This window comes from Colletotrichum navitas, assembly GCF_030913465.1.
Source record: "Colletotrichum navitas strain CBS 125086 chromosome Unknown LY79scaffold_44, whole genome shotgun sequence".
NCBI lineage: Eukaryota > Fungi > Ascomycota > Sordariomycetes > Glomerellales > Glomerellaceae > Colletotrichum > Colletotrichum navitas.
The window spans coordinates 179,148-202,325 of NW_026850590.1; the positions used below are offsets into that span (position 1 = coordinate 179,148).

At 52.7% G+C, this 23,178-nt stretch overlaps 10 protein-coding genes across 10 annotated transcripts; 5 read left to right on the top strand and 5 right to left on the bottom strand.

The window, feature by feature from the left end:
* The first annotated feature begins 1,670 nt into the window (after positions 1-1,670).
* On the top strand, positions 1,671-3,542 carry LY79DRAFT_558619 (fungal-specific transcription factor domain-containing protein). The gene is made up of 2 exons (XM_060558195.1): positions 1,671-2,554; positions 2,607-3,542. Exons 1-2 carry the CDS (start codon positions 1,781-1,783, stop codon positions 3,459-3,461), a joined length of 1,629 nt encoding a protein of 542 aa, XP_060412479.1. The 5' UTR covers positions 1,671-1,780; the 3' UTR covers positions 3,462-3,542.
* Positions 3,543-4,698: 1,156 nt separating this feature from the next.
* LY79DRAFT_558623 (uncharacterized protein) lies at positions 4,699-5,582 on the bottom strand. The gene is made up of 2 exons (XM_060558196.1): positions 5,078-5,582; positions 4,699-4,953 (listed from the first exon to the last, which is right to left on the bottom strand). The coding sequence occupies exons 1-2, from the start codon at positions 5,510-5,512 to the stop codon at positions 4,705-4,707; spliced, it is 684 nt and encodes a 227-aa protein (XP_060412480.1). The 5' UTR covers positions 5,513-5,582; the 3' UTR covers positions 4,699-4,704.
* Positions 5,583-6,305: 723 nt separating this feature from the next.
* LY79DRAFT_518788 (cytochrome P450) lies at positions 6,306-8,025 on the bottom strand (the record flags this gene model as incomplete). Its single annotated transcript, XM_060555064.1, has 5 exons — positions 6,306-6,465; positions 6,526-6,692; positions 6,754-7,068; positions 7,128-7,916; positions 7,972-8,025. The coding sequence occupies 5 exons, from the start codon at positions 8,023-8,025 to the stop codon at positions 6,306-6,308; spliced, it is 1,485 nt and encodes a 494-aa protein (XP_060412481.1).
* Positions 8,026-9,740: 1,715 nt separating this feature from the next.
* On the bottom strand, positions 9,741-11,473 carry LY79DRAFT_635176 (ankyrin repeat-containing domain protein). Its single transcript, XM_060562253.1, has one exon. It carries the CDS (start codon positions 11,449-11,451, stop codon positions 9,859-9,861), a length of 1,593 nt encoding a protein of 530 aa, XP_060412482.1. The 5' UTR covers positions 11,452-11,473; the 3' UTR covers positions 9,741-9,858.
* Positions 11,474-13,560: 2,087 nt separating this feature from the next.
* LY79DRAFT_591502 (major facilitator superfamily transporter) lies at positions 13,561-14,984 on the top strand (the record flags this gene model as incomplete). Its single annotated transcript, XM_060561286.1, has 3 exons — positions 13,561-13,787; positions 13,869-14,771; positions 14,840-14,984. The coding sequence occupies 3 exons, from the start codon at positions 13,561-13,563 to the stop codon at positions 14,982-14,984; spliced, it is 1,275 nt and encodes a 424-aa protein (XP_060412483.1).
* A 1,346-nt stretch (positions 14,985-16,330) lies between these two features.
* Positions 16,331-16,729, bottom strand: LY79DRAFT_671055 (uncharacterized protein; the record flags this gene model as incomplete). The annotated part of the gene is made up of 2 exons (XM_060563865.1): positions 16,331-16,424; positions 16,479-16,729. The coding sequence occupies 2 exons, from the start codon at positions 16,727-16,729 to the stop codon at positions 16,331-16,333; spliced, it is 345 nt and encodes a 114-aa protein (XP_060412484.1).
* Positions 16,730-16,777: 48 nt separating this feature from the next.
* Positions 16,778-17,290, top strand: LY79DRAFT_671056 (uncharacterized protein; the record flags this gene model as incomplete). Its single annotated transcript, XM_060563866.1, has 1 exon — positions 16,778-17,290. One exon carries the CDS (start codon positions 16,778-16,780, stop codon positions 17,288-17,290), a length of 513 nt encoding a protein of 170 aa, XP_060412485.1.
* A 972-nt stretch (positions 17,291-18,262) lies between these two features.
* Positions 18,263-21,059, top strand: LY79DRAFT_558635 (calcium-activated chloride channel-domain-containing protein). The gene is made up of 5 exons (XM_060558197.1): positions 18,263-18,618; positions 18,677-18,830; positions 18,887-19,181; positions 19,241-19,669; positions 19,731-21,059. Exons 1-5 carry the CDS (start codon positions 18,510-18,512, stop codon positions 20,892-20,894), a joined length of 2,151 nt encoding a protein of 716 aa, XP_060412486.1. The 5' UTR covers positions 18,263-18,509; the 3' UTR covers positions 20,895-21,059.
* Positions 21,060-21,159: 100 nt separating this feature from the next.
* Positions 21,160-22,294, top strand: LY79DRAFT_635187 (xylose isomerase-like TIM barrel; the record flags this gene model as incomplete). The annotated part of the gene is made up of 1 exon (XM_060562254.1): positions 21,160-22,294. Exon 1 carries the CDS (start codon positions 21,239-21,241, stop codon positions 22,292-22,294), a length of 1,056 nt encoding a protein of 351 aa, XP_060412487.1. The 5' UTR covers positions 21,160-21,238.
* On the bottom strand, positions 22,270-23,114 carry LY79DRAFT_558637 (uncharacterized protein). Its single transcript, XM_060558198.1, has one exon. The coding sequence runs from the start codon at positions 23,041-23,043 to the stop codon at positions 22,375-22,377; it is 669 nt and encodes a 222-aa protein (XP_060412488.1). The 5' UTR covers positions 23,044-23,114; the 3' UTR covers positions 22,270-22,374.
* Between the last annotated feature and the right edge of the window lie 64 nt (positions 23,115-23,178).

Sequence of the window (23,178 nt, forward strand, 5' to 3'; positions counted from 1 at the left end):
TTCGACAAACGGAGTGACTCGATGACGGTGCAGTTTTCTGCAACACATGACCCGATGGCTGTCTTCAAGTACTCGTCTATGCAGATACAAGTCGGATTCGTGGGTTGGCATGTTGAATTGGACAATTCAGCTTCCACACAGTGCGTCTACGACATAACAATACCGATTAGAATCTTGAAGGAATTCAGGTAAGAAACAGATGCGTTCTCGATGCCTCTCATGGAGTGTCTTCCGTGGGTGATAGCGGAGCACCATGGTCATAGAACCGACCATTTCTAGCGGCACGGAAAAGAGATAATATTAGTTTAACCAACGTTCTGTACAAAGTTCACACTACAGATCAATTGCCATGAGGCAAAACCAATGACTGGAAACGTTTCTCACTGCAAATCTGAACGTTGTTCATACGCGAACTTAAATTGGATCAAATCTAATCGTAGAGTTCTGATTGCGGCAACATACCTAAAATTCAAAGCAAAAAGCCAAACCATCATACCAGAGGATAATAATACAGAGCGATATCTCAACCCTGATGAAAGATTAAGCCATGTAGCTATAATAATGCAATCAAGAACAATGGATTCTTCTTGATATTGTTCTCAGCTACATTGGTCCGCACACATGTCTAACAATGTATCAACTCAAATTTCGCGCTTTTCATCCTTTGGTGGATGAAGCCTGTCACACTATGGAAACTGAAATTGAATTCGGAATTCAGTGGCTTTGAAAGATATTTGACGGCTCGAATATCCCCGCTGATACGCATACAGCGTTCCTGATTCAGAGTGCGTTCGTCACTTGCTTTTTTACTGTGAGTGGTAGAGTTATACCTTCTGGTACATGCATGACGTTGGTCTTGCTGATTTCGGGATGGACGCAAGAATTACGCACCTGCTGAACTAGCACAGATACAGAGGAAAGTCTGCTGTGAGGTACATGCAACTCAAGAGAACAAGTATCAACCTTGTGTTGCTCGGTCCCGTACCAGCGGATGTTGAATGATACTCACGCCGAGCAACCCAAGTAAATATCAGATATTGGACCACTTACGAGTTATAGGGACATCTTATCTCCCGCATTTGTAGCTTGCCAAATCAAGTCAACAATATTAAAAGTTCTCGCTCCTACATTTGATGGAAAACCATTATAACTTGAGCTCATCGTCTATTTTGAGGATGACGCAGTAATATCCAAGAAGGCTAAGATCATCACTTTGCCGCCCGTTTCTTCCATTGCCAAGCAATATGCTTATTGGATGGCTATCCTGTCTTTCCTACTATATAAATACTTGTGCTCATTACCGTGGTGGGTGGTAATCCTTGGCTGCAGTGAAAGAGGCTCTAGGCAGTAAGAATCATCAAAGGCACCTATGCAAACGAAGCCAATAGGGGCATTGGAGAACGACTGCCAATAATACCGGTAAGCGTTTAGATAACAAGGGCCCACTCAATGTAGCCTTGCGCACCCATATTGTTGCTTAAAATGGTTAGCAGCGCGTGTCGATGGATTAGTGCTGACATGAATGAGAGCTCCAGGAAGTCTGCCTTACCGATGAAATACTCAAGTAAGATGCCAAGAGTGGCGGTGTCTCCAAGCGAGAGGCCCACGTAGACAAGCGGGGATGATACAAACATGGTAAGTCCCATATAAGTTTGAATGGCAAAATACGGAGTAGCTAGTGGTTGTTTATTTCATTATCGTGACTCGTGAGTCCCTTTCTGGCCTGTTGCCTGCCACTCCAGCTATCTACGCGCGCACGCAACTCATACAGCCAACTTGTATGATGGCGACATCAGTGAGGACCATATCCCTGGCGGAAGAACAACAAGGCCTTCCCTATCGAGGCGCACGATTTCCCTCCAAATTCCGCCGAAACTTCCCTAGATCCAAAGAGGGGTGTTTGACCTGTCGCACAAGGCGCAAAAAATGTGACGAAGTCAAACCAGACTGCACGTTGTGCCGCCGGAGTGGGAGGGAATGCAGCTGGCCCGTCATTGCAAAGAGCGACGGCCCCGAAGAGACGACAGCCAGCTCCAACGGCAAAGCAGGCTTGCAGAAGGAACCTGCGAAGGAGATCTCCCATAGCCGGCGACGACTAATGCAAAGCGACTTTGAGACCGCCTCTCCCGCCGTCGTGGTCGGCTCCAAAGCCACAAAAGCCATGTCGCCTCTGCGGTCGTCACTTACGTTCGGTACCTTGTCTCAACTGGACGAGGTTTCTCGTCCTTCGTATGAGCAGTATCTAGCCGTGACTACGTTTCTTCTAGTCCGAGGACGCACTTCGGAGGGCAACCCGTTCATCAATTACGTGCTTCCTCTGGCTGCGTCTGACGGCCTAATCATGGACTGCGTCCTGGCCATTGGAGGGGCCCACATGTCCGTTCTAGATGCCAAAAACCGCCAGCTGGAGGTCGTGGCCCGTGGTCATTATGCTCGGGCTTTGGCAGGGCTGCGGAAAGTCCTTGCTGGACAAGCAGGCTCGACTCTCGGGAATGCCGTGGAAGACAAGCAAGTCTATGTTGTTTTGGTCCTTCTTCTTCTATGTATTCTCGAAGTAGGTCATTGCCATTCGAAAGTCGACGACATGTCGGACTAACAAGACGCAGGGGATACAAGGGGACGTTAACGGCGCAGTCTACCACCATTTGAGAGCTACCCGGCAATATGTCGCTCCCTTGGCAGCCAAGTCGCGCAGGCCGTCTCCGCATAAGCTCCAGCATATTCATGGGTTCCTCTTGGAAATCTACACAGTTTTCGCCCTGGAGCTCGCAATAACACCAAGGGGCAAACTGGATGATCAACCAGTGGACTTGGACCCCTTCCTCGAATCGCTTGCCTTCCTCGGCGAATACAAGTCCTGTGGTTTCATGCTTGGGTTTGGGCATGGCCTTTTCGGAATGATACCCGAGATCGCCAAGCTGATCGAAGCTCGTCGCGCAGAAAACCTTGACAAGGAAGCGCCCAGCAGTTTGTACCAGTCTTATCGTTCGCTTGTTTCGAGGCTCAATTCATGGGACGAATTCGCCGACGTTCTGGAAGGAGATGGCCTTAGCCCACGGTACGAACAGGCGACCGCTGCCAACATCTACCGCAATGCCCTGATCATTTATCTCCACGCTGCTTTCCACGACAACCTCCTGGACAGTCCCGAGCTCGTTGCTGAGATCGAGGTGCGCATAGACAAGATGCTTCCGCTTTGCTGGGCTTTTTATTCTGGCAAGTCGCCCTTGCGACGAATGATGCTGTGGCCTGTGATGGTTTTGGCATCATGTTGCAGCAAGAGGCATCATGTCGAAGCCTTTCGATACGGGCTGAACATTAACCCACGAGCACCGGGGGCGGTACGGGAGACCGCGAGAGTGGTGCAGCTTCTATGGGAAGACAAGGATCCTCGCGCCTTTGGTCCACGGGGGTTAGATTGGGTTATGAAGAAGCATGGTATCAGCATCAGTGTGTGTTGACGCAACCACGTGCCGCAATGGATCTGATAATAAGGGAATAAATAGGGTCGTGATGAGGCGCCGTGGCAATGAGGAAGTAGTGAATACGATTTCTCTTCATTGTCTTCGTGAAACAGGTATCATAAATACAAGTAATCAAAGCACGTCCAAACCTTTTGCTTCCTCACTGTTTCCCGTCTCGAAATGCTTAGCACCCTCCGCCGCCTCCACCGCCTCCGCCATCACAGCCGCCGCCACCTCCGCCGCCGCCGTCATGACCACCTCCGTGTCCGTGACTGCCGCCGCCATCACCAGCGGTATAGCCCCAGTAAGCGGGTGTATTACCTCTGCCGCCATGACCATATCTTCTACGCCCATGACGGCCTCCATTGTGGTTGTAATTGTTGTAAGCCATGGCGGGTCGGGGTTTGTAGTCCGAACCGCTGTAATTAGCGTTCTTCTTGGAGCGAGACGGTAAGCACATATCAGCTATGTCTATACGTATGAATGAGTAAATTGAAGCTAAAGTGTTGCTTCGTTTCTCATTGATATATGGTAGAGGATTTGTTTCGTAGTGTTGATGTGATTGGGCGATAAGTGTGCTTGTTGTAGGAGGGAGGGTAACTGATTCTCATGTTGTGGATGAGGAAAGGTCAATCCACAGAGGAAAGAGCTGCGTAGTTAAATAAAAATGAATAGCCCATATTATGATTCTGCCTTGAGAGCGAGACACAAGCTTTGGCGACGAGCCTTTGATGCCCATGATCGCCGACAACTCCACCTTCTATAGGGCTTCTAGCGCAGGGAGGATCAGGCTGGGTCTCAGGATGGAGTCATAGATGCCCGAACAGGCCAATCAAAGATTCTGAAAACTTGTCGCCTAAATCAGCCCCGGCGGGGGACGACTTGTGCATGTGCGGAAAGGGTAAGACGATGTAGAGACAACACCAAATCTACCCATCTGACTGGAGCTGTGGATGTCCGGGGTACCGGGGCCAGTTCCGCCCCTTGTGACCTTACCTCAGTCATGCTCCAAGGGGCTTTTCGTGGTATACGGTACCTTTTTGTTCACGGGCAATAGTTCAGCCAGCATTGCGGGACCGGATCGGCGTGATCGGCGTGTGACGTAGCCTGAGGAGCACAGCCTGGGCGCAGCTCGCACTGCCCCACGCATTGCCCAACGCCCCAGAAGAAATGTGTGATTCAGGACCTCATTCAGCCAAACGAGGTATTAGTGTTGCTAACATCTATCAAGCGGGGTGAGTCAAGGTTGGTCCGTATCCTTGGGCGCAGCAAGGTCATGTGTCGAGGAAGTGCACAATTGCACGCTGAATGGCAGACGCAGTCTGTTTGATTGATAGATTGACTTTGCATGATTATCTAGCGGGATGTCTACCTCGCAATGCAAAGCTGTCAAGTTCCTTTGTTTCCCTTGACGATCATTGTGTTGCAAAGCACCAGGGGTCGTGTTGTACATGGTGATATGGTGGAAGTCTGATGGCTTCGCTTTGACGTAAGTAGTCTACAATTCGGCCACTAATACTCAAAGTATCGACCCCAGGGCTTCCTCAATGACGCCGAACATCCTTGCTATAGTTATGCAGGGCGTTCGAGTCTCCAAATGACTTAATTGATAGGAACGCCATCCCTATTGCGCTCAACCCTGTGCTTCTTAGGCTTGCCTGCGTCGGAACCGAGCACCTTCCCGACGATGCTGGTCTTGATGGTTTTGACAATGCTTTCGGCGAATGACGGCCCCATTTCCTGCGTCCGACGTTCCCTCTCTGCCTCTTTCTCGGCCTTCTTGGCAGCTTTGATATCCGCCGGCCCAGGCTCGAACGCCGGACGGGGACCGCGATGCGGGGGCCAGCCACCAGCTGCTTCGCTCCCTGCGGTGAATGGGATGCCAGACATTTTTCAGTGTGGTCTCTCACTGGTGAGAGGGATCGTCCTACGGTTGGTTCGCTTCGGGTTGTTGCAACAAAAATCGCCGTTGGGTCTGGGTCAAAGGGTTTCGAGTTCTTATCTTTAGCGTATCTTCTTTTTTGGAGAATGAGGCTAGATGAACGCATTCATAGAGAAAAAGTTTTAAGATCTGGTGAAATCATCTAAATTTCGTCGGTAAGGTGGTATCATTTGCTTATATGTCCAGAGACAACTTCAGGCAAAAAGATGGACAGCATCTCAGCGCCGTAGTCGCACCGCCATGCTGACGCCAAGATACCAGCAGCAATTCCAGTGATTGGTTAAATCTACGTCATAATTTGCCTGTCTCATGTTTCTACCTAGACCCAACTCACTTTAGCTTGAATATGCATCGATTATGACCTATGGCAGTAAGGCAGACCCATGATGTATATCTCGAAGCCAAGTACCCAAGATTTCAGAGGAGTGACTTTTTATTCTTGCTCCTATTGATAGAGGCTTTTGAATTCAATGGTTATATTATCGCCAATTCGCTGACTTTTGCTGCCGACGGTTCTGTCTGCGGTTCTGTCTGCTACACCTTGGATAGCCGTCTACGCAACCATGCGCAACGGCTAGGAATGGAAAAGTTGTTTCTGAGAGGTAAAGATCCATTTCCTCGAGACTAATATCCCTAAATAATCGATCGAAGTTGCATAGACATACCTTGAAATATACTTGTTACAATGCCGAGTAGCCACAGATGGCGGGCCGACTTCCTCGAGCCATCCCAGTAGCGGCTTACCTTCCGTCCCGCACTCTGGATGACTTTATTCTTTTTCATGCATCGTTCACCTGATGTATCGGATACTTTCACTCAATGAATCGGATACCGTGTGATGCTATCTTTCTCGGCTAATGATCTCCTGAATCATCCAAAACATACCTAGGTAGAGAAGCTCACTCTTCCTTTCTAGGCGTCAAGTACACGTTCAAAGGGCCTTTCTTCCAAAGCCCAAACAGCTCTTGCTCGGTCCAGTTTCTGCTATCATTTGCGATTTCCATGTCAAAATTCCAGATGACTTTGGCGAGGATCACTCTCATTTCCGACATCGCAAGGCTATTTTCATTCCAGGTCAGAAGGAGACATGCCACAGGTAGGAGAGACTTTTGCACTTACTTGCGTCCGATGCAGTTACGAGGGCCAACTGAAAAGGGCTGCAGGGCACTCTTGTTGTCGTCCGCGAACCGTGCATCCCCGAGCCATCGCTCTGGGATGAAGGACTCCGGCTGCGCAAAGTGCTTCGCGTTGTAGTACATGGGCCACTGTGATACCAATACTCTGGTCTGTTGTCAATTAGCTTCAGGTTACTGATGCACTTGAAGGTACCGAATGCGGTCCACTTACACCTCCTGGTACGAATCTGTCGCATATGTAGTCCCCTCCCGGCTTAACAATACGAGTAAGACCTATAGGTACAACAGGGTAGAGCCGCATGCTCTCGTCAAGAACTGCGAGCATATAACGGAGTTTCTGTACGCTAAGAACGTCAATTTGCTTTTCGGAGCTAAACGATGTCCGGACTTCTTTGACCAGTTTTGCCATGGCATCCGGGTGTGTTGTCAAGAAGAACGTAACACCAGATAGCACAGATGCTGTAGTCTCTGAACCAGCGAGGATGAGAGTATTCGCAGTTTCTTCAATCTCTGATTCAGACATAGCCTAAAATCACGATAGGTCAGCGCAGAGCTGCTTCAATAATTGTTGCAAAGGAGGTTTACCAAACTGCCCTCCTTCATCATCATGGACTGGACGAAATCTGGCCTTGACTCGCCGAGAGCCATGCGCCTCTGGATCTTCTCATGACTTGATTGTTCGTGAAACACCAGTCCTTCCTTCAGCTTTTTTGGAATGAGCCTCCTCGCAAACGATTGCGTGATACAGTAGCGGCCAAGCTGATTTCTGTACACATTCGCGTGGATAGCATTGAAAATCGATGCAACCCAGGGGTGATAGTCAGACTTTTCAAGGCAGCCAAACGGCTCTCCAAGGGCCAGGTCGCCAATGATATCAAACGTTGTGTAGTTGTACCAGGCCACCATGTTTAAAGGTTCCCTTCCATCCTCGCAGTGCTCATGGAGGCGCTGGATTAACAAGTCGATCTGCTTTTGGATCAGGGGCTGCTGCTCCACCATGCTCTGGGCAGAGAATCCGTGCGATAGGACCCGACGCATACGAGCGTGGTCCTCTCTTCCAGCGTTGATGATGCTGCGCGGCCTGTTCCTCGTGCTGATGGGGTCCTTGTAATTCTCCATCCCGCCGCCGCCTTTGCTGTGGCCCATCAGGTCCTTGAACGCGCGCGGGTCGGCACAGTCGATGGTATCCGGGCCGATCCGAACGAAAGCGCCGTACTGTTCATGCAGTCCTGCGAGTATTTTATGCGACTTGCCGCTGATAATCATCCTCGAGAATGGAATGTGTGTGGCGGCGAAGAGCTTCGGCCCTGGAAAATCACGGAGGGGGTGGAAATACACATTATAGACAATATTCGAAAGTAGTCGAATAATAACCTGTCGAGTTTGTCAGCCTGTATTTTGCCATGATCTTTTTTCTTCTGAAGTCTACCAGAGCAAGCAGGAAGGTAGGCAAAGCCACTGCCAGCTGCACGTTGCTGAGCATTGGAATATCGTATGGAATGATCATCATGAATGTGGTATTGTCAATCCCGACATCGATTTTTAGGCTCTCTCTAGGCGCCTTTGGAGCTTTGGTTTCATTTTCGCATCTTGGCAGGGGACCGGTCCTTTATACTTTAGTATTAAAGCACACCTACAACCTGGTCCCTCCCGGCAGCACGCCCGCTCAAGATCCCAACGAGTCGCCTGCCGAAAACGCCTACGGATTCAAGGTGTCACACAACCAATAAAAGTTGTAGAAGCTCCCGTTCACTTGTATCTAATGACGCCGATCCCAGCGACCACATGCGGGGGAAGCCGTGTTTACCGGGGGCTTGAGCGTCTCGCAGCATTTCGGACGACGGAACGTGTTGTTTCATGCCACCACAGCAAACCGGATCGGCTATGATTACGACGGATTTCGGGCTGTTGTGACACTCCGGGTGATACTTTGTTGATTGGATCGCTTGACACGGCTTGATTCGTGCCAAGCAAGTGGTCAAGAGGCAGGATCGGTGAATGTAGATCCTTGGATTTGAGCATTTCGGTGAACTTTTTGAGCCGAATAGCCGACGCTGAGTCGATTAGATGACATCTACTTACGTCGAACTTGGCCAGTAAGGGCGGCCGGGTCTGCGGTGCATTTGAGCGGTAGCGGCTGCGACGTGGGGCGGAAATGTAACGGAGTTTTGGAACGTGTTCCGGTGTTGGCCGGGTTTCAAGGTTGCCGACGTTAAACAACGTTCGGGCTAATGCATGATTAGCTAATTGTGATGACCACATCATTTCCTGGTGCGTCAGAAGGCCTCACAAGTCATGCACCAGAGCCGGCATCCTTGGCACCAATGACACTTTGGATATGAATTTGTGTATATAATCTAGTACTTGACGAGTTTCCCTTGCAGCAAGTACTTATTTGCAGCGCATAGCCTTGCTCCAGTATCCCCGGGCCTCGATCGCTTCCGCTCTCATCAATAAAGACCATCTAGTTAACCTTGTAATGCAATCGCCGCTCGGTGTAGTTGTGTCGAAAGTCCTGGCTACGCTCCTTTGCGATGTTTTAGGTCACCTTTTTCGTCCAGCCGGCTCGTTGTAGCGTCCTACTGTTGGTAAATAGTAATACCTTGAAGTGGTATTACCTATTGAGGAAATTAGCTATGGCTTGTTGACTTATGTAAGGATTCTTTCCTAGCTAGTATTCCAAAGCTGGCCACATGTTCTCTGTTACCTTTAGGTCGGCCTATCGCCTTACGTAGAGGTTCAACTGAACTATGTTAGAGTATATTAGATCAGGCAGTACGAATGGTTCGCGTGCTATAAGGGACAATGTCCTGCGCTATCTTGGCGTCTGTAATAGCTTTATTGCCTTGCAACTTGCTTGTGATGATGCTCTGGAGTTTGGACTCCTGGGTGTTTGACAACTTGGTGCTAATTCTAGAGGGAGAATGGGTGACGATGTGGCAGTTGGAGGCATTGGCCTGAGCAGTCTTAGTGGCGGAAGAGAGCGATAAAATATCACTCTGAGACCCTACTACTCTTCTGCTAATTTCCAAACGCGCTCCTTTTAGTAGTAGAACTCTGGCCTGCAACTACGGCCATTCGAGCTGCGCGACCTATTGTCTTAGCAATTTTAACCTACCTTAAATGGCTGTTTCCTAGCCTTTAACAACCATGATATTTCGATTCTTAGGAAGGAAATCTAGACCTTGCAGGCGTAGAGCCGCATCTATGGTTTTGGGGAATGAATATATACTTTTGCCTTTTTCTGGCCTCGAAACAACATCACTGCAGCCTCGAACCGCTAAACTCTTGAGGAGGCCCTTAATTCAACGGGTCATCAGACCTGGGGTGGACCTTTATCCGCGGGTTGATGTGCCGTCAAAACGTCCAGGACGTCTGTGGAATCGCACCTCTTGGCCCACATGAGTGGTGTAGTGGTGTGCGCTTGTCCTAGATCCTGCGGGGACGGGATGGCGTTGACGACGAACTCTCTCATCCGGAAACCCCACACATCACATAACATGCTCGGAGTGGTCGATGGGCTACGAATCACTCGCGACTTGAGGTCGATGGGGGCGCCGCCCTCGATCAGCTTGCGCGCAAGATTCACCACCTCGGCTGCGGTCTCCGAGTCCCTCCCCTTTGGCCAAGACGCCAAGGCGTGAAGGGCGGTCCACCCCTCGTCAGTCACGACGCGAGCGTCGGCGCCACGCTGGAGCAGATGTTCGGCCGTCTCGCACATGCTGGCTGTGCTCTTCCCTATGGTCGGCGTCAGGGCGCACAAAAGAGGGGTCCATCCATTGCTGCTGGCCGCATTCACCTCCAGGCCAGAGCCCAGTAAGAAATCGACCGTGTCTTTCTGTCCTCCCGCTGCGGCGTAATGTAGGAGCGATTCTTGGTGCGAGCTCCGTAGCTGTACGCCCTCCCCGCGGCAATGCAAAAGACAGAGCTGGAGCTGCTCGTGGCTTCCCGTCTTGGCGGCGGCGTGAAGCGGTGTCTCCCCGGCCGCGTGCGCCAGCTCGGGAAGCGCGCCATGCTGCAGAAGAGCCTCAAGAGCAGCGGTATCAGGGCGCTCTCTTCTGAGGGGCGTAAACACGTAGCTGAGAGGCGTCTTGCCGCGGGCGTCTAGACGATTGGGGGTTGCTCCCCTTTCCAGCAGCGCTTCGAGGGCGCCGGTGCATTGATGAGATAGCAGCGTTGTGTGAATCAGGGGTCTGCGAGAACGACGGTCCTCGCCGTCCGGATCTCCGCCAGCGTCAATGAGCCGGCTGACCAGCCGTCGTTGGTGTGCTGCGTCGGCGGCAGTTGGTGCTGGCTTTGTCTCGTGTTCGGGAAGAATCATCCTGTTGCCGACAGCCCTCTCCAGAACATCTTGAATGGCATCGGGTTCGTACGGGGGCTTTTTGGCCAGCAGCACTGCCACGGCGTCATCGCACCACGCCCATGCCGCGTCGTGCAGGGCTCTGCGCCTCTCCTCCTTGTCCCAACCGTCCCAGACGTCGAGGAAGTAGGCGGTGAGATCTGGATGGTTGTTCCTAGAAGCCACTTGGAGGCAGTCGGGGATAGGTTTGCCTCTTTTCTTGGGGAGAAAGCGCCCTTCTGGGCCGAGCAGTCCCCAAAATAGACGGGCCATCTCGAGTTTGCCATATTGCGAAGCGGCCAAGAGTGGCGTGAATCCAGGGTCCTGTTGATCCCTTAAGACAGTACTCACGCCAGCGTCCACCATCATTCTCACAGCCGCGTCGTCTCCCAGGAAGATGGCCCAATGTAACGCCCAGCCGATATCGTTGTCCGGGTCGATGCTGGGGTTCCAGTTCTGTAGAATGTGCGCCAGATACTGTCTGTTCCCGCTTTTTTCTCCATGTCTTAGGTATGGTTCAACTACTTGGTAGTAGTGTGTTGTTTGAAATGGTCCTGAAAGGTTCACCATGACTGATTGTGACTGAGAGGCGAGGAAAGGGGCGTGTAATAACAGAGTGGCCGAGTGAGCAGGTAATTTGCCCTTTATATACTAAAGTATCCCACCATGTAATGCCTAGGTACTCACATATTAGTCATCAGCCTGCTTGGCATGACGCTAATTATGGCAAAGCACCAATATCCGTACTAGTTCTATCAAGTCTTTTGAGAAGATGTGCAAGTGGTTAACAGCATGCAATACGCATCACCAGTCTTGCAAGCGTCCCTGGAGAAGGCTCCCCGACCATGTTCTCGAAATGGCGGCGAAGCAGCAGGAAGTTTTCTCTGTGCGCTTGGTCGAGACCGACTCGCAGACGCCAGAGGGATTGTGCCAGTTATAAGCTTGTTGTAGAAGCGCTTACAGGTCTACGGAAGCCACATTCGAACAATGCGGAAACGCACTGATGCCCTCGGCTCCACAATGTTCAATCTACCGGATATTCCTGTTGTGTAGCAATCTGCCCGCGCTTGAGATGTTCGTTGAAAACGACGCACTGCTGAATATATCGTCCAAGGGGTTCTGCTGCAAGAACCACCGGCTGACATCCTATTGGCAAGGCCGAGAACTCAAGCAAGCACTCGACTTAGTCGCCTGTCACGTAGATAAAGAAGGGGCTCACTACATGCCCAAGTTGTGTCCAGACATTCGGGAACGTGTTCGAGCCTCCACCAAACCCATTTTCTGTGCTTCCTGTATTCAAGTTTGCCATCCCTCACGGCTATTCCGATCTGGTTAGTGCTTGACTCGAAGAAGAGGATCACGAACCGTGAGGGAAGTGTCTCTAACTTGAGAAAGTTCCTTCGCGGGAACCCGCTTTACCACGTCATGTTACATCGAAATGGTATTGTGATGTGGGAATGTATTTGAATATGAAAAGGTTGTGTTGAGCCGGAATGAGAGCATCGATTCTTTTTCGTGTGTCATCTAAGGGGGCTTGACTGCCATTTCTATACCGAGGTATCCTTGGACAATTGCAGTTTTACGACCGAGAGGTGGGCATGGAGACTGTGTCGACTGCAAAGTCAGTCGCTAGTAATGTCGATTTCAACTGGACTAGTAAATCTATATACGTAAGTAGGTGTCATGAAGCTGTAATAACGTCGTGTGGCTCATATCAGTTGTGGCCGTTACAGATATTGCGTACCGCCCGCACAGACCACTTGGGATGAGTACTTCTACCAATCCTCCGGTTCATACGTAGTTTCTTGATAGGACAACTATAGTACAATCATGATGACCAAACGCTGCGGTTTATCTAAGTAGCATCATTCTGATGAGATCTTGTTCTACTTGCCCTTTCATGAGTAGCTTGAGTCTAAAGCATGACCTGTCTAGGTACGTAGTACTTAATTACACGCATCCCTCTAAATTGCCCTTCCGTTCAAGTGTACCTCGGAATATTATTATCAACGCGTCCTCTGAGGGTCATCGGTTCACTAATCACTAAACCCGACTAGATGTTCCCGGTAGAGGCCTAAGGAAGCACAACGGACTTCAAAGATCACGAGGTAACATGAAATCGAAGTTAGTTCTGTAAAGTCGGCTGTGAATAAAATGAAAGAGGGTTTTTCGAAACGCGGGTGGAATATATTTGGACTTTAAATAGCTAACTGAATTCTTGCCTCTGCACCGAGTCTGCTGTTTCCATCAAATCAAGTGAAGGTGCTCCTGCAGTACCCTCGAGGCGGATTACTATTCCAACAAGATCACTAATCATCCACATCAGCACGCTGCCGCCATGCCGAGGGCCACCGGCCCTGACACCGGTATTGGTGAAAAGAAAAGTGATCACTGATGCCAAAGCTGTCAATAGCCACACTTCGATTATAATTCTTCCATGCGTGAGCAGTTGGCTCTGCCCACATGCCATCCAAAATTTGTTAACTAACCTATATTGGTAATCAATTTCAACTCCTTGGCAACAGTACCATGGCAACATCGATATGCAATGGGAACAAATAACATCGATGGTCCACATTTGGACACTTTTTCGCTCCTATGACAACACCGTTGTCATCATTGAGCTGCTGAGCTCTTTATTGTACTCAGGATACCGAACCAACCATCCTACTACCGAATATGAAAAAAACGTTCAACTCAAACCCGCTGCCGCAGCAGCAAGAAGCCGGTGTTACGGCCACAGATGTTGAAAAGCAGGTGGAAGGCGAAACCACATCATTCGAAGATGACAGCCAGCAGCCACAGATAGCATGGGATGACCCTCGCGAGATACGAAATCCCAGGAACTGGAGCACCGCTATGAGGATCCTTCACACCGCAATCCCCTGTTTTCTTGCTTTTGAAATGTATCTGTCCCTTTTGTTACCCTTCTCTCAATGCCGCTCGGCCCAGCGTGGTCAGTCTTCGCTAACAGCACTCACGTGCAGCACTTTCGCGACCTCGATAACCGTACCAGCGACGACACATATCATGCAGGAATTCTCAGTCTCCCGCACTCGCTCAATCCTCCCCTTGACTCTCTACACTCTCGGCCTCGGCTTCGGGCCCCTCTTCATGGCCCCCTTCTCCGAGGTCTTTGGCCGCAAGCCCCTCTACGCTGTCTCCTGCACGTTTCTCCTCGCGTTCCTCGGCGGTTCCTCCTCCGCGACAACGTTCCCCGCGCTCCTAGCGTGCCGTTTCCTCGCAGGGACGCTGGGCTCTGCGGGGATAGCCGTTGGCGCTGGCACGATCGCCGATGTGTGGGAGCTGGGAAAGGGCACGGCCGCGTCGTTGCTGTTCATTCTCGGCCCGTTTCTGGGACCTACACTCGGTCCATTGGCCGGAGCGTATGTCTTGGAAGCTAGGGGCGGCGACTGGCGGTGGACGCAGTATGTCCTCCTCATGGTCGGTGCCCCGATTTGGGTGGGTATACTGTTGATGAGGGAGACGTCGAAGTCTTGGATCTTGCGGAAGGAGAACGGGGAACCAACGGTGACCCTCAGCCGCCTCGGGGGTCTCGCCAAGACGGCTGTCATGAGGCCGACTAAAATGCTCTTTACGGAGATCATCGTCTCGTCTCTGGCCCTCTACACTGCCTACGCGTACGCGATGATTTTCAGCTACTTCGCCAGCTGCTCTTACGTTCTTCAGCGTTACTACGGATCCAACCCCCGCCAAGTAGGGTTGAGTTTCATCAGCATCATTATTGGGTACATGTTAGCTGCCTTGGTATATGGGTTCCTTGATGCTAGATTCCGGATGCCTGCCGTGCGGGCTGGAACAGCTACACCGGAGCAGCGGCTGTATGCTGCTCTTGTGGGCAGCGTTTTAATCCCTTTTGGGCTGTTCTGGTACGTTGGTAGCCTTATGAAGGCTTTAGAGTCCCGGTCAGAAATTGATTTGCTGATCGTTGGAGTAGGTATGCCTGGGAAGCACGTGAAGGCGGTAACTGGGCTGCTCTTGTCGCGGCTGGTATTCCATTCGGGCTTGGCGCCTTTTGTCTTTTCGTGAGCCGACATCTCATTTCAACCCTGAGCGAACGGGATACTAATGAAACGGCTTAGTTGTCAGTCATCACTTACATGGTGGACTTCTACGGGCCCAGAGCTGCAGCGTCTGGTTCGTCATCCCACCGCCCTTGCTCGATCACATTGCTAATTGCAACTCCTAGCTCTCGCCGCCAATGGTATCCTTCGCTACACAATGGGCGCTGTGTTCCCACTCTTCACCATACAAATGTACGAGAAGCTCGGCATTCACTGGGCCGGCAGTGTGTTTGCTTTTCTCTCGTTGCCTCTGCTGCCCATCCCATGGCTTTTGTTCAAGAACGGCAGCAAACTGAGGCAGCGAAGTAGATTTGTTTCCACAGGCATTTGAGAGCTCACATATTATATGGACTCTTTGAAGGTCCTGCCCAGGTAAATCACCCGACAGCGAAAAAGCTTGTACCATGTGGGGTACATATGTCCTAATACACCTCTTCAAGTTTGTTGGGCCTGCTTGTAATAGCTTCCTCATCATTTGCTCTGCCGTTCTTTGATAGCGTATTGAGTCCCACACACGGTGGCTGTACAGTGTAGCCTTCTGCACAAGCTGGTGCGTATCAAACATTGGCTCGCCATCAGTGCTCACTGTCATGTACAGAAATGGAAATTCTCGCAACCGAGTGACTGCCTTTTCAGTGACGTCGTCATTGTCGTCGGTGTCGTCGGCGGTGTCGTCGGCGGTGTCGTCGTCTGTGAATGACTGCATCCGGCTGTCGATACTCGCTCCTAATAGCAGGCTTACTGCTGCTTTTGCTGCGGCCTTGATGATATCCTTTGAGATGGTGTGGTTGGTAATATACGCCAGTATATTCAGAATCTTGACTGCCGTTTCGTCTTCGTCCTTGAGATGCTCGATGGTGATATTCCAGGTCTCTAATATGCTGTTGCTGATTCCCTCGCGCCCACGGCGATCAAAACCGGTTTTCTTGAGAAGGGCCTATCACTTCTTGCCATCTCTAAGCTGGGTCAGATATTTCTTAATTGGCGTGGCTGCTCTTCTGATATAAGCAGCAGCTTGGGATACCGGAAGCGGGATGTAGTGAAGCTCGGAAAGCAGCGCTACAGCATCATCAATATTAATCTCTACGCCGTTTAAAGCGCTGCCCCTGACCGTCGCGAAGAGGGAGTATGCCTCGTCAGGAAGCATGCTAGTGACTTGAATGGCCCACAATGGGCCAACAAGACTACCGGCAATCCGTTGATCGCGACTCGTCCATAGAATCGACGCACAAGGGCTTTTGGGTATGCAGGAATACAAGCTTTTTGGTGTGGATTGCGTGGCTGAGTTGTCATGTGCAACACCAACTCCGAACAGCCTAAGGTCGTCTGCGTTATCAAGAACGAGCAACCACCGTGGCCGTGACTCAATGAAGTGACACACTGCCTTCAGCAGCTCTTCGTCGTTCGATGCCGATGTCGGTGCGTCGGTAGGCAAACTCGAGGGCGACCTGCGTTTTCCTGGGCCCGTAAGCTCTGCCGTGCGCGGAGAACTTGACAGGACAAAACACTCACCCAGATCCGCCGAGTCCCCAAAGAGCAGCGCTGCGGGATTCGGAGGGGGGTAGCAGCTTATCAAGCTGCGAGAAGATGCTGGGACGGATGACAACGTCCTCGTTACGGGAGAAGGGCAAGATTCGCACACGTGCGTCCTGTGTGCGGTCGGAGGAGTGGTGGAAGTGGACATTCGCCGTCCCGCCCGATACGCGCATGCCAGCGACGACGCTTTGGCCCTGCAGCGGACCGTTGAATGTCTGCGGGTCCATCGGGCTTGAGTGAAGCTATTCGTCCAGTCGTTTGGGCGTGGTTTCACGATGCGTCCCAAGGAGTTTGCAACATTACGCTTTTCCTCGGTCTTGAGCATGCGGCCTGATCACGCGTTGTCAGTAAAGGACCCGCCAATCAGCAGACATCGCTCCCCGAATGCCGCTGCCAGCCTGCGATCGAGCTTTACGGGACTTGGATTGGCCATCGTGACTGGAATCTGCGGCGGAGTGCCCAATCCTGGGACCGGCGACGAGATCATCCTGGGCGACGTCATCATCAGCCGGACGGTCGTTCAGTTCGACTACGGCCGACAGTACCCGGATAGGTTCATCCGCAGAGACATCCGCAGAGACACCTTGGACGATAACCTCGGACGACCCAACCGATACATTCGATCCCTCCTGTCGACCTTCGACACGGACCGTGGGCGTGACGGTCTCCAGCGCGGCGCTGCGCAGGCCATCAACCGGATGCAGGGAGCTCGGGGAACCTGCCACGTTATTATACAAATCAAAGCCTTGGTGGCGTCGGTGTTGATGCGGCAAGTCTTCAAAGATTAGCTCTGATCTTTCCGAGAGGACCAGGAGGACAATGGAGGCGGCGGACTGCCTTTCGTCATGCAATTATAACTTGGAGTTTGAATTAACAACGCATGCCAATGTCGGGTCGTCGCTTTCGATAAATGAGACCCCAGAAGATCGGCCATCGCAATCAAAGCTCCAAATTGTTCTTCATTTGCGGGGATGATTACAGCCCTAGCAGAGACTCTGAAACAAGGGGCGGACGGGGGATGATAATGAGCATTTGCATTTGCATTTGCATTGGTAACGCCGCCGCTCAATGATATAGTTTCAGCCCTTATTGCCGCAAATCCTCTCTCCCACCTCTACATTGCTCTCCGGGGCTGCACATAACGAACAATCCAGTTGTCAGCGAGAAGGCCGCCGTCTCCAAAGCGTTGTTGGCGAAAATAGGCTTTATTCTCGCACCCCCTGGCCTGCAATCAGTCTTCCGCTATTCCCGTGCGCCGCAGAGCCACGCCTATGGCGGACCACTCGACCAACATGAGGATGTGTAAAACCCGACAGGAAATTGTATAAAAGTCCATGTGTGTGTGTGCGTGTGTCTGTATCAAGACGTCATCTCCAGCTCGACCACACTTGAATTGACATCCCCACCAAGCCCACCAAGAGAAAGCCTACGTGCAAGCTGCCTGGGACGAGAACATAACTCGAGGAACGGGGCGTTTCCGACTAACCAAGCCACGTCGACCACTAATCCAACCAAGGTTCCCCAGCAACTACATCGCAGGAGTTCTGGACCCTGGATCAGCGGCTCTGCGGCAGCGCTAACTCTCGGCGGGCGGGGCCGCTGACGCGTTCAGCTGCCGGTTCCCCGAGCACAGCGGACCGGGCCAAGAGAAGCTCGAGCCAGAGGGAGGTCATCGCGGCACGCGCTGTGTGCCGACGTTTCCAGGGGAGGCGAGGCGAGGGCCACATTACGCTTTCTTTTTCCTTTTCCTCATCCGTCGTCGTGCCATAGCAGGGTTGAAATTCCAAGATTCCCACTATCTGCCGCCCCTCACTCTCCCTTTCTCGCCCTCTGGATAACCTGTTCTTCCTGTGGAGAGACGGGCACTGAGATGTTGATCCATCACCCTCATCCCCACCACCCATAACCCCCTATCTCATCGGCTGTACCGAAGTCCTGTTCGTCCTGTCTACCTAGATAATCACGCATTCCCCCCTCGCCTAGTCGCGAGTGGTGTGGAGGGAGAGGATGGGCATAATGGAGAAACTAGGGGTGTCAGACCCCTTGGCCAACCTTCCCCACACGCCGCAGTCCTACAACGACACATATGTCGTTGCCTACGATTCCAGTGAAGTCGGTATGCTGTCGCTGCACCATTCCAGTGTGCTGCTAAAGTTGGCTGACCCTCCGTCCAGACTGCGAGAAAGCTGTCCAGGAGCTCACTACCTTGCTAACCGACCTCCAATCTACCGGCCTTCAGACTGAGGTGAGGGCTGGCTATGACCAGACCCTGCTCGTCTTTGCCAAAGCCCCGCGAGAGCTGCTTGGGAACACCGTCTACAAGGCAAGGTCAGTCGCCCTCTCACGTCTCCCTCCTCTGGGCCAGCACAGCTGACTTCCATCAGGGTCAAAGACTGGCTCTATGGCATCGCCCCGGAGCATCCCGGCGGAACCAAGAACACAGTTGTTGATGGCGCCTTCGAGGCCGAGGATCTCCTCTCCGTCTATCATCTCGTCAACTGGTCAAAGTCTTTGGGTGGCGCTGGGATCACGCCAGAGTCGGGGCAATGGAAGAACGTCAAGGCCATCTTTCCCCTGCACAATGAGGGGACGAACCAGTCTCTGATGAAGCACCTTAGCAAGCGCCTGTTCCTGACATTGGACGACATCGATGACATCCGCGACCTCTGGGGCCCTAAGGTGAGTACTTGTATTCTACTCTTTCTCGCTTCCCACTTGCCCTCTAAACCGACATCCAGGTCGCCTTCTACTTTGCCTTTATCCAAACATATCTCCTGTTCCTCACCTTCCCGGCCATCACCGGCGTCATCGCCTGGATATACCTCTCCAAGTACTCCCTCACCTACGCAATCGCAACCTGTGTCTGGTGCACCATATTTCTGGAGTACTGGAAGATCCAGGAGGTTGATCTCAGCATCCGCTGGAACGTTCAGGGCGTCGGCAAGGTCAAGGTCAACCGGCCCCAGTTCAAGTACGAAAAGGTCATCGAGGATGACACCGGTCGTGAGATACACTACTTCCCCAAGTGGAAGCAGATTTCCCGTCAACTGCTGCAGATTCCTTTTGTTATGATTTCCGCCGCAGTTCTCGGCGCCATCATAGTGCTCGTCTTTGCCATCGAGGTCCTCATCTCGGAAGGCTACGACGGACCTCACAAGAACCTGATGGTGAGTAGTCCGAGTCTTGGCATCCTCCCGGACGTGAACCCTCGCTGACGGCCCTCCACAGGAATACGTGCCAACGTGCTTGCTCGCCATCGGGATACCCTACCTCAGCAGCGCCCTCGAAGACATTGCCACAGCACTCACGAATTACGAAAACCATCGCACCGCCGACAACCACGAGATGTCTCTGACGCAAAAGATCTTCGTCCTCAGCATCATCACCAACTACCTGCCCATCTTAATCACCGCCTTCATCTACGTGCCTTTCGGCGACACCTTCGTCCCCTGGCTCGAGGGCCTCACCAAGAGCTTTCTAGGTGCTATCGGGCAAAAGTACATGGACGATGACCTGACCTTCCACGTGAACGCGGACCGCCTCCGCGACGAGGTCATCGCCCTCGTCGTCACCGGCCAGATCACGGGCTTCTTCGACGAAAACATCATGCCCGTCCTCAAGCACAAGGCGCAGGGTATCTATCGCGAGTGGCGGCGCGCCCACTCCAAGGACACCATGCTCATGTCCATCGTCGAGGACGACCCCGAGGAGGCCCGGTTCCTGCGCAGCGCGCGCAACCAGGCGACGCTGGATCGGTACAACGTGCAGGACGACATCGCCGAGATCGTGCTGCAGTTCGGCTACCTCGCTCTCTTCTCGCCCGTCTGGCCGCTGATCCCCATCGGGTTCCTCATCAACAACGTCGTCGAGCTGCGCACGGATTTCCTCAAGATCTGCATGGAGCACCAGCGGCCTGCGCCCGTGCGGACCGACGGCATCGGCCCGTGGATCAACTCTCTTGACTTCCTCACCTGGGCCGGCAGCCTCACGACCGGCGCCATTGTGCACCTCTTTGGCACCAACAGCATCGGCAGCGGCGCGTGGTGGGCGCTGCCCCTCACCATCTTCGTCAGCGAGCACATCTTCCTCGCGCTCCGGTCCGTGGTGCGCTTCGTGCTACAGCGCATCGGGTCGGAGCAGATCCGCAAGCAGAGGCAGAAGCGGTACGCCAGGCGTGCGAAACACCTGGAGGAGATCGAGGCGACCAAGCGACAGGGGTTGCTTCTCTCCGTCGCCGAGCGGGAGAGACGCAAATCGATGAGGGCCATGGGTCAAGACTCGTTCTGGACGACGCAGCTCGACGAGGGCGCGAGCGCAGCCGTTGGCATCGGTCTGATCCAGTCCGTCAAGAAGGCCGAGATCATCAAGAACGGCCAACCGAAGCTTGACTGACTCGCCTGACCATCCTTATATCCTAGAGCTTCTGCAATAGAACAAAGAACATGGAGATGCAAAGACTTGCAAGTAGAATCAATTTACAGAATATATCTTTTTGACTTCATTTTGTTCCATTCCCAGCCCTGGAGCGTTTGCCATGCGGGGGATTGACCGTTAGCGTAAAGTGACATGCCTTTGACATCACAACTCTGACATCATCAAATGGCAAACAAAGCCCATCCCATCCATATGATGAGATTTTATATATTAATGCCAAAAACTCGACTTTTTCACAAGAGAATTACAGAAATTGAAATTGAACTCAGATCAATTCGAAAGAAAACACTGAGTTCGTCAAAATGTCAACTCTATCCACCTCCCCATTCAACAACCCAATCTCCTTTGCTTCCTGCTCCATCGGCCTCCCCCGCCACACCCTTGAGCAGAAGCTCGACGCCATCTCTGCGGCCGGCTTCAACGGCATAGAGCTCTCCTTCCCGGACCTTCTGTCATTTGCCAGCCGGCACCTCAACAGGGGGGAAATCGCCGATGACGACTATGCCTCCCTCTGCGAGGCCGGAAAACTCGTCCGCGAGCTGTGTGAACGGAAGAAGCTGCAGATCATGGTCCTGCAGCCGTTTGCCAACTTCGAAGGGTGGCCGAAGGGCAGCAGGGAGCGCGAGGACGCTTCCGAGCGCGCCAGGGGGTGGATGGAGATCATGAGCGCCGTCGGGACGGACATGCTGCAGGTCGGGTCCTCGGACGCGCCCGGCATTACGTCGTCCGTCGGAGAGCGCGTCGCAGACCTCGCCGAGCTGGCGGACCTCCTCGCCACCCGGGGCTTCCGCGTCGCCTACGAGAACTGGTGCTGGGCCACGCACGCGCCCACGTGGAAGGACGTGTGGAAGATCGTCCAGCTCGCGAACCGCCCGAACCTGGGACTGTGCCTGGACACCTTCCAGACCGCGGGCGGTGAGTGGGGGGACCCGACGACTGCGTCGGGGCGGATCGAGACGGGCGGGCTCGGGGAGAGGGAGCTGAAGATGGGCTACGAGATATCGCTGCAGGAGCTGACGAAGGCGGTGCCGCCGGAGAAGGTGTACTTCTTGCAAATCAGCGACGCGTACAAGGTCGAGCCGCCGTTGGGGAACAAGCCCGATGAGAGCGGACTGCGGCCGAGGGGGCGTTGGAGCCACGATTACAGGCCGCTGCCATATGACGGCGGGTATCTGCCCATCTTGCAGTTCTTGGAGGCGGTCATGAGTACCGGGTTCCGGGGTTGGTTGTCGGTCGAGGTGTTTGACGGCAAGTTCGAGGAGAAGTACGGCGACGATCTGGAGGCGTATGCGAAGAAGGGAAAGGAGGGAGTCGTGAAGATGTTGGGCGAGATGATTGTTGATAGAAGCGGGTTCTAGTTCATCAATTACCGGTAGCGATCAATGCGTTCTATCCCACGTGATAATTTACATATACGAGTACGTTCGGGTCACACTCGTCAAGTACGGCTTTGATGATCAAACACTGGCTCACTCTCCGTTTTTTCCCTAAACCTCAAAGGCGTCTGGTTTTCAGGCCAGGGCATAACAGTCAACCCCTCCCAGATCCCTAACCACCGTCTCGCTTTTTCCTCATACGCTTCTTTCACTCCGACCGTTGTGTTTGGTCTTACCACCATCCTGTAATACTCCGAGAGCCCAATCGGCGCATACACCTTCCACCGGCCATCCTCTTCGAGCCTCACCCCGATCATCGCGCTCGTCGAGATCCACGTGTCGATGCCTGCCTCGACAGACCTGTGCTGGGGGCACGGCACGCCGAACTTGGCAGGGTACCACAGGTGCACCCGCGCCTGGTTCCGGATCTCCACCTCGACGGGGATCCCCGCAAAGACCTCGCGGCCGCGGCGGATCACGGCGTCCTCGGCCTCGTAGGAGACATCCGAGTCGTCGAAGTAGACGAGGTCGTAGTCGGAGATGCCGGTGTCGGGGGCCAGGCCGGCGACGGAGTTCCAGATCGTTTGGGAGACGGCGCCACCAGCTAGGTACCAGTTGGGGAGCTTGAGGGTCCGCGCGAGGGAGAGGACTTTGACAAGCGTTTCATTTGTGGAGAGGGTTTTCCGGAGGTGGATGAGTTGCTCGTCTAATGGGAGGTGAGAGGGATCCATACCAAAGCGCCTGGTTGCGTAATATTGAATAATTATCCAAAGGCGACATGTGACTTGAGTTATGAATGAAGATTTGGTTGAGGATCTTATCGCTATCTGCAAGGGTTGTTCGTTAATTGCAGCTTACATAACAGA